The sequence below is a fragment of the Sturnus vulgaris genome, chromosome 17 (assembly GCF_052056855.1).
Source record: "Sturnus vulgaris isolate bStuVul1 chromosome 17, bStuVul1.hap1, whole genome shotgun sequence".
In the NCBI taxonomy this organism is placed as follows: Eukaryota; Metazoa; Chordata; class Aves; order Passeriformes; family Sturnidae; genus Sturnus; species Sturnus vulgaris.
The window spans coordinates 955,718-970,025 of NC_142259.1; the positions used below are offsets into that span (position 1 = coordinate 955,718).

A 14,308-nucleotide genomic window follows, 5' to 3' on the forward strand; every position below is an offset into this window, starting at 1 on the left:
AAACAGAAAACCCACAAAATCTGCCCAGACAAAGTTGCTGGGGCAAAAAAAGAGAACACGTTTAGGCAAACCCAGAGCATGGCAGCCTTACACCTCAGGCTGACCCAAATGTCTGTGTCCTCCCACCTAGAAGCAGGGACAGCTCAGCATCCAGCATTGGCAAAGGAACTGTCCTCTCTCAAGGCTCTAGGCTGGTTCAAGTCCCCCTTGCTGCTTTCTATCCACGCTCTTGGAGGATGTCGGGAGTACCAGAAGGCAGAGCAGAACCAATAAAGCCCCGTGTGCCCAGGGCAGCGCGAGGCAGCGTCGGGAGAACATGGTTCAGCGGGGCAGCTGTGATCCAGCATAGGCCACACCTGGGCCCGCAGCAACAGCGTTGCCAAAGGGGCCCCGAGGCCAGGGCAGGACGTGACCCGCCCGACCACGGTTTTCCTCACAAAACGGGTCACGACCGCTGACTTTTGCCATAGACCTGTAGCTCAAATAAGGCTTCAGCGGCTCCAAAGCTGATGTCCCGGCTCCGCTTCCACTGTCCTTGTTTCCAAGGGCCCGACCTCCGAGACGCCAGAGCTCGGCGGACTCGTTCGGGTTCCGGAGCGGCCGCACCTGCCACCAGGGGCTGCCCTCGACCCGCGGTTCCACCAGTACTGCCAGCCTCGCCTGTGCAGACAAAACCAGTCCGCACCCGCCCCGTCCCGGCCCGGCCCGGCCCGGCCCGGCCCCGCCCCGCCCCGCCCCGCCCCGCCCCGTCCCGTCCCGTCCCGTCCCGTCCCGTCCCTCCCGGCCCCGTCCCGGCGCAGCAGCCCCCGGCAGAGGGACCCGGGGAGCGGCCGGGGGTCCCGGGTCGGGCTGCACCGCCCCCGGGCGGGGCCGGGATCGGGTTTCACATCCTGCCCCGCTCGCGGGCAGAGCGGCCATGGCGGAGAGGTGAGTGTGGCCGCCGCGCACCTGTTGAGCGGTGGGAGAGGGAAGAGAGGCGTTGCCGCTCGGCGGGGCAGTGGGCCTGGGCCGAGGCCGGGAGCCATCCCCGGCTCGGGTGGACGCGGCAGGTGAAATGCAGCCGGGCTGGGCCGAGCGGCCAGACTCGTGCAGGGTGGTGGTCCCGGGCCGCCTCCCGCCTCACCCGGCTGTCTGTGAGGGGAACTGTCTTTCGCACCGTTCTAGCTCCGCCGGGGCTGTGCTGTTTGCGGCCTTCAGGCAAGGCGGGCGGCCGTGAGCTCGGCTGAGCGTAGCCGGCCCGGCCCTGGATCGGAGTCCTCCCTCCTGCCCGGCCCTGGCACCCCTTCTATCCGGTGCCCTGGCAGCTCCGAAGACGGGCATCTCGTCGGGAGCACACCGTGGTTTTGCTCCAAGCCCGGCTCGCTGGCACTGGGCTGCGTGCCCCTGTAGATTGCTCTCTTTCGCTTAAAAAATAAGTGCTCTTACAGAATGACGGTGAAAATACGGGCGTGGCTGTTGTACTGTGACCAGGAGAAGGTTCTGTCCTCTCCTGGAAGTGGGTAGGGAGCCAGGATCACCTGTTGACAGTGAAAATGGAGGGCCAGGTAGCCAGGCCAGTTTCCCAGGCTGCATCCGGCTTCCGACAAACGCAGGCGGATTTTACGGCTCAAATGAATAACCCCATTGAAGGAGAATTCCTCCAAATGGTCTCTCTGCGCTTGGGATCGTCGGCCAGAAATGGTTAAATTAAGTTTGATTCTGCCAGGAGGAAAGTGCAGAGGCACCGTCTTCACTGGTTTGCCAGTGGTTTTTTTCATCCTAGATTAAAAACTTTACTGATATACAATTCCTGCAGTGCGACTCTCTCCAGGGATACCAGACTTCATCTGGCTTCTCACATTCTCGTTGGCTGGGGGAGAGCTACACTGGCATTTTGCTCAGTCCCTCATTGACAATGCAAGGTGTTTGGAATAATTTTTTATTTCTCTTGCACTTGAAGTTGTTTTATTTCTTTTTCCTTCTGCTGTCTCCTGCAGTAGACCAGGGTTTGAGTTAGTCTGTAAGGAGCATCTTGGGAAGGGATAGCAAATCCCACTGAGGGTGGCCCTAGAATATCAGAATTCAGCCAGAGCAAAATGATGAGTACAGCAACATTCTCTCATTTTGCCAGCAGCAGCAACTCAGAACAGCTGCTTCTGCTTCCCTGCTTGTGACAGCCAAAGGTGCTTGGAGATCAAGATTGTGGGTTCCTCGTTTTGGGGTAAACTCTAAAACGTGACAAAATCTTGTAGATTTGAGGCTATTGTTCCACTAGCTGGTGCAGAGCTTCTTGTGCTAGATTTCACTGTGTTTTACCTGTGTATCCTTTGCTGACTGTCTCTTTAGTGCTTTTGAGTTTGGTTTTTGCTGGGTTGATGAGACAGCTCTTCCTATCAGTTGGATGGAGGCTATTTGGAAGGATGGTGAGATCACAGCAGACGATAGTAATGCAAATTTAGAAGCCAGGATTTTGGTCAGATAGTTCACATGCCTTCTGTATTCACAGCAGGTTTGCCGAGGTGAAACAGATGTCTTTGCCGTAGCTGACAGAACATAAGCTACAGTAAGATGTCAGTCCACAGGTCTGATGCATTTTGTAACAGAGAATTTTATACTCATCCTTGTGATGCAGAAGTCTGCTTTCAGCCTGACCCTGAGTGGATTTGCATCAGAAATCCTCATGAGAGACATGCACACGTAATATGCCATGCAGAACTGGACTCACTGAGTGCTGCCCTGTTTAGGGACACAAAAACATGTTTCTGATTTAACTGACTTACTTGATTTCTAGAAAAATGTAACGTGTGGTGCAAGGATGAAAGGAGAGCTTGGGAGTCCTGTAGTAAGCTGTCTATGGGGTAAGAAAATCTTGTGGATTTCATTGTATTGATGTCTGAGCTTTGAGGCATTTTCAAAATCCATTTTGCCATTTTTTGAGGCTGCCTTCACAGGTTTGGGGTAACTACCTGATAGCAACCAGGTGAAGTTTTGTAAAGCAGGAAACAAGGGGTTTTTTTTCCCCTTAGAGCCATGGAGGAAGAATTATTAGCATTGTTGGGGGACTGTGGGAAGAACTTTAAGATACACAGAATCAGCTTTAATGGAATTACTTCTCTAATTAAAGGTAACAAAGCATAAACAGCTGTAGGATTCTGACTTTTTGGCCCATAAGGATGGGTTGTTTTATTCTGCTGACAGTGCAGTTTAATATTCATATTCATTAACCCTGTTTTTTGAAGTCATACATGTCATATCTGTATTTCCTGATGTATAAATGCTTTAGTAATGATGCTACCTGGTTGCCATTTTACTTATGGAGAAGAAAGTTTTTGAGTTTGGAACTGCTGTTTTAGCAGCGTGTTTTTGGCTGTTTGAATTAAACAGCCTCAGGATGGGTGCAGAGGGAGATCTTCCAGCCTACCCAGAAATATTGAGATTGCTGAAGTCATGTTAGCTGGGTGGAAGGACTGGGAATGGTACTGAGTGTGCTTGTTCAGCAGGAAACCTGCTTTTCTGGCTGGCTATTTTAATTTGATTAATACAAAATATAAGGGATTAATGTGTTTTGTTGCAATTACAATGAGGACACTTAGTTTTGTTATTGAAAATATTCTTGAGTTATTTTAGTGTAGTTTGTTGGTTTTAGTTAATTCAGATTCATTCAGGCTTTAATTTGTGTTTGCATGAATACCAGTTTCCACGTTTTTTAGCAACTTTAATTGAGGAATGAGTGAAAACTTTGACACTTCATCAGCCTGCCCTGGAGCTGCTGATGGGCTCTGTGTATCTGAACTTAGCCTTGGCTTTGCAGCAGAGGGGTCTTCTGGTTTTGGCAGGGCATCCAAGCCTCTCACTATTGTGCAGTGCAGAGCCCTCCACATCCTCTGAACTGCGTCCATGTGTCCTGTTCTGGTTTACCCTCTTCTTAGCTGGCTTAAATAAGGCTATGAATAAACATCCTCTCTGTAGCTAACTTTAACTGCAGGACGAGCCCATGCCCCTCTTCAAGCAGATCATCCCACTCTTGTCTGCTGGATGAGCCTTTTCCTGGATGGGCTGGATTGTGGTAGTTCACTTGGCAGTAAATGAACTGGGATAGCAAAGGTCTCTGTTAGCTTCATAAAATCAGTAGAAAGAAATGCAGGTAGGGGAGATTATCAGCAAGCCTAACCTCTGTTGTATGCTTGCTCCTTGTTGTCACCACTCCTTTAAACATGCTGCTGAGCTGGTAAGCTTACCAGAGCAGTTTCATTGGAATGAAATGATTTAGAGGTGACTGGCTTTCAGTGAAGCCAGGAGCTTGTTTTCCTCCAGTAATTCTTCTGGCAGAAGCAGAAGAGGGGCTGTAGAGGACAGGGTGGTTGTCCTGTCTACCGTGACTGCCAAAACCTTATTAAACTGCTTCCATCAGCATGGCCTGGAGCTAGCTCCTAAGGGACAGTCAAGCCTTCCAGTGTTTGACTGTGCAGGTAAAGCCTGGTCTTTGGGAAATGCCTTCAGACACATCAGAGTCTTCTAATGGAAACTAATCTGAAGTTCAGAGGAAAGGAGAGTTTCCTCCTTCCTATAGTCTCGTTTTCCGGTGTTTCCATTCCTGCTGTACTCCCCAAATGCCTTTCTCACTGCATGATGCAATTAGGAAGAGATGCTTGCAAGCTTTCAGCAAATAGATAGGTCAGAAATTGAAATGTTCTATTTAAGCTCCATCAGTCCTTCCCAAGTGTAGTGCAATTACTTGTGCCTTGTTGTGACGTGTATATGCTTATGTTTCTATAAAAAGTCCCCCAGGCAGATTCAAATAGTTCAGGAAGTGTCTCTTATTTGTAATAAAAAGAAATTCTGGAACAGGCACTGGGATTTGGATTTAGCTGGATTCATAGAAGGTTTCTGAGTTCTGCTGTCATTACTTACATATTTGATGTTAATATCTGCCTTCACCAAGGAAGGGCGTTCCCATGTGGGAAAGACAGCTTTTACGAGCAAATAATTTCTTGTGCTTTTTATTTGCTCAGTCGTGAGTATCCATTGAAACAAGCTGTCTGTTTGATGGGTTTTATGCTTTTCATGAGGAAGAGTAATCTTCTGCTTTGGACAGTTTCTTAAAGCAGTCAGTTCTTGGACTGGCAGGACGGCATTAACTAAAGCAGCAGCTGTGAGGTCCGTCTGGCTCATACATCTGGAAGAGACACTGTAGGTCAAGAGAAAATTCTTTTGCACTTGGTCTTTGTCTCATGGGATAATGGAAATACCATTATTTGGCATATAATCTCTCATCCTAATTACTGTTCCAAGAGTTTGAGGTTAGTGCTGTAAGGATTAAGTATTTTCTATTTCCAGTTGAGTGTAGCCCAGTAAATTCCAGTGTAGCGGGTGTCAACTATCTTCCAGCTACTCTCCCAAGCTTTTTTCTTTGTGCATTGTCAGCTGCCATTTTTTGGTTATGCAACTCATGCAGCCAAGAGATTATTTGGAAAACTTAAAATGAGGGTGCTGGAGATCCAGATTGTTTGCTTGCAGTGAAGCATGGGAGAGGGAAAGGACTCTGTGATTCCCAGGTGAATGTTGGCATAGCAAGGAGACGTGGCCTCTCCCTGTTGCATGCTTCAGACAGAAAGAAGGGACTTGAGCTGGGCAAGATCAGCTTTAGAAAATTCTTCCTGAAAAAAAAACACACTGAAAGACCAAAGTGCTGGAGATGCGGAGTTTATTCTTTTTTCAGGCTCTTTTGTCTCTTTGTACTTTAGGTCTTGTATGAAATTCCAGCAAAGGCTCTATGCTGCAGAGTGCTAGAACTTCTGAAACAAAGAAGTATTAATAAAATTATTTGCTGATAATTCTTCATCAATCACCAGAGGCAAATAGAAGTCTGGTTCTACAGGGACAGTGTATTTTCTTACCCACCTTATATTCTGCTTGTGCCCAGCTTCCTGAGCCAAGCTCTAACTGCACTTTGCCTTCCTCGGTGGCAAGTGTTCCAACATGGGATGAAGTGAACAGAAAGCACCAGACTTGCTGTGTGTTCCTGTCTCAACTTGAAGCAGGGCAGTCTTGCGCCTCTCTAAACCAACCTTTTTCTTAGCTGCAGGGTTTATGATCTACCAAAACCAAACAAGCCAGGCAGGAAGGGTCCTCCACACAAACCTGTGCTGGGTTCACTTGTGTGTGTAACTTGGCAGCTGTGGGACACTGCCATAAGGCGCTTTGCTGTGATAGATGGGGCTGTTTCCTACCTGGGCAAACAAGGTTGCTGCTTTTTGCCTGGAAACCTGTTAGAGAGGCAGAGAAGACTCAGTGTAGTGGGATTTTGTGTCATCGTGGACTTGTGGCTCAGGGCCAGGTGCACTGTAGCAGGGATAACCTCTTTGTTCTCTAGGTCTGTTTTTTTCTGTTGCTTTTGCTTATGTCATTCATCTGGGAAAAAAATAAACAAAGAGGCTTACTGTCTCCATCACTAGTGATACCAAGAAAATCCCTACACAATGCTGCCTGATGAGCTGAGACTGAGCTCAGCAAATCCCCTTTAACCATATGGAGTTCAGCTGTCTTGGGTTTTTCTGACTCTGAGGCAGTGCAGTGTGTTGTGTACAAGCAGCCAGGACTCAGGTTAAAAGAAAGAATTGATGTAAAATATTTTCAGTCACAAGGAAAACCTTACAGGAGACTTAAGAGCTGAATAATTAAATACAGGCCCAGGGAATGCAGTGCTGTGTAGTCTTGCCTGGAAAAGTTCCTCTGCACTGCCTGGGGTGGGTGACTCACATATTGTTGGAACCCCAACCCGCCGACTGGTCCCAGCCACCTCACCTGGTCCAGCACCTGCTTCTCACCTCCCTGCTCATTTGCTGGCACAGCTGTACCCTGCCACATGGTCTTATCTGCCCTGGGCTTCTCTCCTGTATGCTGTTGGTGCCATGTGGGAAGTAACAAGTGTGGGGTTGTTTCCAGACATGGAGTAAACAGCGGTTGGTCACATTGTAACCTAGGCACTGAATCTTCCCTGTAGGTGTTTAAATAATAACCCAAGGCTCAGCTGTTCGTTTCAACATGGTCAGTTTGCTGTCAAGTGGTAAGTGCTGTATTTCGTCCTCTTCTGGTTCCTTGTGTACATTGTAGTTGTTTGATAGTCCTTTGGTATCTACAGCTCTCCAGCTATATATCAGCCACATTGTTTAGCTCTTCTTGGCTCTCTAGATCCAGTAGTTATGTTTGGGATATTTTTACTAGGCCTTCCGAGTATTGCTCTAAGCTAGGGTGAGAGGAGAAGCTCCAAGTGTTTTATGAATTCTTGATCATCACCAATCAACATGAAGTGAAGCCAAGAGAGATGGTGAAAGGGTGTGAGCTGAGGTGCAGAGCCTGCAATGCAGCTGGCATGAGGAGCATTTAATGTAGGCCTGAGGACAGATGCTTAGCACGTCATAATGTGGAGGTATATTATCTTAGCAATTTATACCCTTGTGATACAATGAGTAGTCTGGCTGTGATATGGCTGAGTTGTATTTAATCAGCCCAGTAAAAAGAGCATGAAGCAAGTAGCATTGGGGCTTAGAGAGCAACTTTGTGCTTGGGTTGGTGCTGCCCTTGGGCTTTAATCTGCAGTCCTGAGTTAGAGGACAAATGGCTGAACAACTGCAGTTTGGCTTGGAAACTCCTTAGGGAGCTTGCCTCTGAAGTAATCTACTCTAATTTTCATTACTCTAATTTTTCATTAGTTTTAAAATCTCTGAAAATAACGATGAAAAGCAAATATGCTCTTTTTTGTACAAAGGGATTAAAAGCTGCTGAGGAAATGTCTGGTGGTGGCATGACAATCCAGGCGAAATTCACTAAAGCTGTAATTTGAAATTAGTCTAAAACACAGGTTTAAGATTCTGGAGACTTCCAAAGTAGAAGTCTGTTTTGAGATGGCGATAAGCATAACAAATAAGAAAGACAGTGATGATCTGGAGGTGAAGCTGTGCACTGCCACCTTCTTTTTTTTTTTTTTTTTTTTTTTGTTTTACTAGTTCTGAGTCCTGCCACCAGAGTGGCTGAGTTCACTAAAGCAAGAGAAAACCATCTGCTGTTAGTTAGCAGGCTGAGTTATCTCTGTGAGGGATTTGAGGAGCTCTACTGTCCTCATGTGATGAATGCTGGGGAGGGGATCATGGAGAGCGCATCACTGAATCATTCACTCTGATTTTAGTGTGCCATTGTGCCATGATGTTATTGTCCTGTTCCCTCTCCCATGGTCTGTTGACCCAACTTTGAATGTAATACTGTTGAAATGACTTCGGCCTTGAATTCTAAACCCTGCTACAAGAGGGATGCTGGCCGAGAAATACTGTGGGCAGAGCTTCCTTCAGTGAGGACACTTCTTTGGGTTGATCTTGTTCTTGAAACAGGGAAGGCTGTATGAGTTTGGCAGTGAGGAGCATGTCAGTGATTTCAGCCTCTCTGACTCCCCCTAACTCTTCCCTAGGAAGGTGGCCTTTCAATATCCAATGGCACCTCCCCATTAGCCTCCCCATCCACTGCTCTAACAGCTGAGCACTTGTACTTAAACTTTATTTGGCCTTGGAGGGATGAAATCACTCACTATTTTCTCTTTAGATAAGCAATGCTGCTGCCAAGCTGTGAGAGCTGTCTGTGCCTGGGGAAAAGCTTATTGGTAACCTAGTGCTGGGTGAAGTTGCAGTTGCTGCAGGGCTACAGGGGAGTTTCACCTTTGTCCACCCCGCTCTCCCTGGAGCAGGAAGCAAAGACTTCAGGTGGGAAAGAGTGAACAGCATGGTGATCACCAAATAGTTTAGTGAAACTACACAGAGTTCAGCTCAAAATGCAAAAATTAATATCTTCCAGTAGTTGTGCCCATCCCTGCCTGGCTTCGATGGCTCGAGCGGTGAGCTGAGCTCGAAAGGCGTTGATTTTGAGCTGCTGTGGAGTCTCACTGGGGAGGAGCTAAGTTTTCTATTTTAGAGTGTTTCCTGATACAACATACATCTTGTACTTTGGATGAGAAATAAAATAGCCAATCCAGCTGGCCCATACAGCACCGTTATCCTGGTCTTGCCAGGGCATGTGGCACCAACTCCAAAGCAGAAAGGAACTGCAGGTGGGGGGCCCTTGGTGCAAGCAGAGGAGCGCACATGAGTTAATTCCTGTTGCCTTGCTCAAGCCTCTGCTGCTCACAACAGTAGCCATTTCTTCAAGCAAGAGCATGCAGGTGGTTAGAGAACAGACCAATTTGTCATGGAACTGCCAGCAGTGCAGCTTTCTTTCCCTTCAAATTCCAGCTGGACCTGGTTTAAACCCAGGGATTTTATGGACTGCAGAGATTTGAGGGACTTTACATGAATTATTCCCCAAAAATTACCTTTGTGGGTCTGTTTCTTATGATAGGAACTTGTACTGCTTTGCCTATAGCTGTAAACCTTCCTGAATGGTGTGGCTGTTTGCCCTGGGAAAGGCAAACGTGAATGGTAGCATAAAGAGCTTTAGCAGTGAGAGATATCTGTGCTAGAGCTTGGACTCTCCATTGGTACTCTGGGAAGCACAGCCTGCCATTAGGACAGGGAGTATGTAGGCCCAGGGACAGAAAGCGGTATGGGGGTGGCTGGCTGTGAAAACTGGGTGCTGCTACAGGAGGCCTTCAGCCAGCCCCTTCTTGGGTGAAGCTCTGATGTAGCAGAGCTCTCCATGCTGCTCAAGATGCAGGACAGTGTCAGGCTTCATCTTTTAACTTCACATCTGCTAAGCTGTGAGAGAAGATGAGAAAAGGAATGAACAGCTGGGATATGCAATCCTCATTCTTACTGTGCTTCAGGCAAGAATTGATCCATGATGCTTTCATTTTTTTAGATTAAAACCTGTTGCTGACTAAACTTGTTTCGCAATTTATTAGCCATTGGGCCCAGCCTCTTGTCTCTCACAGGTCTCCTGCCAAGGTCCTACTGGCCTCAGCCTTGGCTACAGCTCTGTGCTCAGTAGTGCTGAAAATAAACAAGGGAGAAGGTCCAAGCTGTGGCAGATTCTTGGAAGGGAAATGCTGTTGCAGGGAGCTGCTCTCCTGGAATCTTGGCTGCCCTTTGAAGTCATTCTGTATTCCTCCCAGGAAGGAGAAGCCTTGACCCCTCTATGTCTCACCTGGTGGATGCCTCAGGAGGAGCTTTCTGTTTGTTGCTTGAAAAACATCTAGTTTTGGGCATCTGGAAACTGTGAATATGCAGCTACCTGTGAAAACTCAGTACATATGTGCTGAATAGTCATAATAATGTGGAGCATAAAAATAAAATAAATGAGACTTGTCTGCCTGGCCCCAGAGCTGGTGTTTACTTCTGAGTCTGAGAAAAAGGGACTGTCTGCTATCTTGTAAAAGCCCTGAGATCTGTTCCTTGGCTAAAGAGGAGCTGATAGAAGCAGAGGTGGCATGGAAATTATTTAGTGATGACATTACCAGCTCAGAAGGAATGGATACCTCCACCAAGAATAGATCAGACTTTTTTGTTTGACCTTTTAAAGGAAGACACAAAAGAAAGGAAATGTGCAGGGGAAAGAAGGACAGTAGAATGAGGTTTACCAATGAGGGGAAGCTGTATCCAAGCAAGAAGACCAAAAAACCTATATATTTCAGCAGATTGCGTGTAAAATCAAAATAAGATGGGCCAAATTAAGACCTTTGAGGAGTGAATATGCCAAATATGATTAACTTTCAAATGCATCAGGAGCCTTTTGGAAACTGGCAGTAGAAGAGATCAAATTGTGAGAAGCACAGAAGATAAAGCTATTGCAAAAAAATTTAAACAATTTTTGGCTACCTTTACTCCTGTGGAGGAGCTTTTGCCAACTACAAGCTTGCTACAGAAGAGCTATCTGAGAAGTTGTCTCGCATTGAACATGAGTAGAAATAGCTTTAGAGCGAATAGAACTGATAAGAAACTAAGGAACAGATAGCATTTACTCAAGAGTGCCAAAGGATCTTAAATCTGACATTACTGAAATACTTTCATGTGTATCCTGCTGCTAAAGTGCCCTTTGTATCACATAAATTGGTGGTGGCAAATGCAATGACATTTTTAAAAGTTGAGAATCTTGAGGAAATCGGGGAAGTGGCTCAGTATTTGTCCAGGTGTGCTGCAAGGGAAGGGCTGTGAAGAGTATTCAGAGTTCCCTGGACCATTGGGTCTGACCTCTGTGCCTGAGTCTCTGCAATGAAGAACAAGTTCACTGAAAGCATGGCCAAGCACAGGTGTTTGGAGCAGTTAGCAGGGGCATTGTAAGGGCAAGCCCTGCCTCTGCCTCATGGATCTGCTGGAGGTGGATGAGCATGCTGGGAGCAGGCTTCACATATCTGTGTTTTCAGACAGCCTATGGCAAGTTTGTCTGCCAAAGGCTTTTAAGAGAAAGTTGCCATGGGCCTGGAGGAAGGATCATGTTATGGGCTGAGAGCTGGTGAAAGTATAGACTTCAAAGGGTAAGGAGGGCTTATTGGTCATTTTTCAGCCTGGGGGAGTCAAAAGCAAGGCCCAAAAAACTGGTGCTGGGAGTGTTTCGCACTTTTTGGGTAACCTCAGGTATGGAGTGGTGTAGTGACATTCCCAGGTTTGCAGAGGGTCTTCATTTCCTTCAGTGGGTTTAATAGCTGTCTTGGGTTTGGAAGACCGGTGTTTGTTAAGAAAGGCAAGAGCCTCTTTTGAAATGGGTAATGTAAACCCCCTCTCTACAAATTATTACATGGAAATTAAGGAGCTCTCAGGTAAATTTTTGGGAATAGGAATAACAGTTCTTTACTAGGAAAAATTAAAATAAAAGTACAATAATAGAAAAGAAAAAAGAACTAAACCACTGACAGCACAGAGTCAGCACACAACCTGACACCCTGTCAGGGTGTTGGTGCAGTCCCATTAAATGGTGGCTGCATCCTCCTGCAGTGACAGATGTGGTTCTGTTGGAGCAGTGCTCCTGGAGAAGGTGCAGTTTTCTTCCAAAGCTCTAGTGATGATGTAGAAGGGTCTGGTTTTCCTCTGGAATCCAGTGAAAAAATGCTGCCCTGATGTTCCAAATCTCAGATTTTATCTAGTTAGGAAATGTTTGGCTCCTCCCACTGGGTGGAGCATTTCACAATAGGATGATAGAATTTTATCAGTCATGCACTGGGACTCAGTGGCCCATTAACAGGAGATATCTCCTAGAGGAAGGATGGGTTGAGGAAAAGATAAAGAACACTGCCTCACCTGGTTTTAACAGATGGTAATAGAATACATACTTTTGGTTACATCCTGCTTTGCAAGCCAAGATGATAGCTCACTTGAAGGGGAGGAAATCCATAAGAACCTCACAAAACCAAGGAAGTGGACTAATTCTCTTTGTCCTGTCACTACATGCTCTTGTAAAAAGTCCCTGTCTATCTTGTATCACAGTATAACTAGATTGGAAGAGACCTCTGAGATCATCAAGTCCAACCCACACCCAAACACCTCAACTGAACTGTGGCATCAAGTGCTGCATCCAGTCTTTTTTAAAATACATCCAAGGATGGTGACTCCACCACCTTCCCAGGCAAAGCATTCCAATACTTTATTATTCTTTCTGTAAAAAATTTCTTTCTAATATCCAACCTGTATCTCCCCTGGCGCAGCTTGAGACTGTGTCCTCTGGTTCTGTCGATTGCTGTCTTCTGTTGGTTGGTGAAAGAGACCAACCCCCACCCGACTACAATGACCTTTCAGGAAGTTGTAGAGAGTGATAAAGTCACCTCTGAGTCTCCTTTTCTCCAGGATGAACAACCCCAGCTCCCTCAGTCATTCCTCACAGGGTTTGTGTTCCAAGCCCCTCCCCAGTCTTGTTGCCTCCTCTGGATGCTCTCAAGTGTCTCAAGGTCCTTCCTAAACGGAGGGGCCCAGAACTGGACACAGCACTCAAGGTGTGGCCTCACCAGTGCTGAGTACAGGGGAAGAATGTCCTTTCTCCTGCTGGCCATGCTATTCCTCATACAGGCCGGGAGCCATTGGCCTTCTTGGCTACCAGGGTACACTGCTGGCTCATGTCCAGCCTGCTGTCCATCAGTACCCCCAGGTCCCTTCCTGCCTGGGCACTGTCCAGCCACACCGTCCCCAGCCTTTTATGCTGCAGGGGGTTATTGTGGCCAAAATGCAGGACTTGACACTTGGACTTCAATTAAAGTTCATCTTATTGGACTCTGCCCATCCTTCCTACTGTTCCAGGTCTCTCTGCACAGCCCTCTTCCCTTCCAACAGATCAACACATGCTCCCAGCTTAGTGTTGTCTGTAACTTTACTAATGAAAGACTCAATGCATTCATCCATGTCATCAGTAAAAATATTGAACAGGACTGGCCCCAGCACAGACCCCTGAGGGACACCACTGGTGACTGATCCCCAGCTGGATGCAGCACTCTTCACCACCACTCTCTGGGCCCAGCCATCCAGCCAGTTCTTAACCCAGCAAAGAGTGGCTAGTAGTTGCCATGGTCCTCCATTCTACCCTTTTAAAAGATGGAAACAGTGTTTCCCCTTTTTATGGATAAGTTGAATTTTTTCTACCAAGTTTTGTGGCCCTAGAACTATGGGCACTTGATGAAACCTAAAGGAGATTGGTTTATAGCAGATAGGAGAATGTGCAAAATAAATGGCCTATCTGTGATGAACTTCTGATTTCAGTGTTCTTGGGCATCATGGATACAAAAGGCATCATCAGGTTGAAAAAGTATTTGGATAAACTTATAGACAGCCAGTCTGAAATAGTTACTTGGAAGAACAGCCAGCCATGTGCCTTTAGCGTCTGTAATACATGTGTGGATTCTTGAGTAATGAGGAAGAATATAGAGAAAGGGAATGACCAAGCTTAGTGTTTTGCTTAACAAACCTCTTTGAGTGTCTCACCTGTAGGCAGAATGGAAGGGGCACTTGGTTATACCGAAGGTGCATGTCTTACGCTCTTCAAAGTTCCTAGAAACCAATATTAAGTGGGAGCATAAATGGGTGTGACATGTTAGAGAAGAGCTAATATGGCTTCTGTAGACCAAAACTGAGCTACATCACCCCACTGGTACTTGGAAGGTGTTTCCAAGTATATGGCAGGGGTGATCAAGTGGAGTGGTCTAGTGGACCTCACTGAAATGTTTTAGCAGAGGGTATCAAGTGGGTGAGTAAATGGTTAAAAGATTGGCTGCAAAGAGGAGGAATAGATGGTCAGACTTTACAGAGGAGGGAAGTCCTGGGGAGCCAGGCTAGGATCTCTGCTGCTTACCATGTTTGTACCTGATCTAGAAATGGGGATGAAAGTGGTGGCTGGGGAAGAGCAAATGAGGGAAGAAATTCTGAGCACTGAA

At 46.7% G+C, this 14,308-nt stretch overlaps 1 protein-coding gene across 1 annotated transcript in view; it reads left to right on the forward strand.

Annotated features, from left to right (window-relative positions):
• Nucleotides 1-781: 781 nt before the first annotated feature.
• The window catches only part of LOC106859169 (rho GTPase-activating protein 39-like), a 55,522-nt gene continuing 41,995 nt past the window's right edge, over nucleotides 782-14,308 (forward strand). The window contains exon 1 of the mRNA XM_014886224.2: nucleotides 782-927. Coding sequence (XP_014741710.2) covers nucleotides 917-927 — 11 coding nt within the window. The 5' untranslated portion in view covers nucleotides 782-916. The remainder of the gene's footprint in view (nucleotides 928-14,308) is intronic.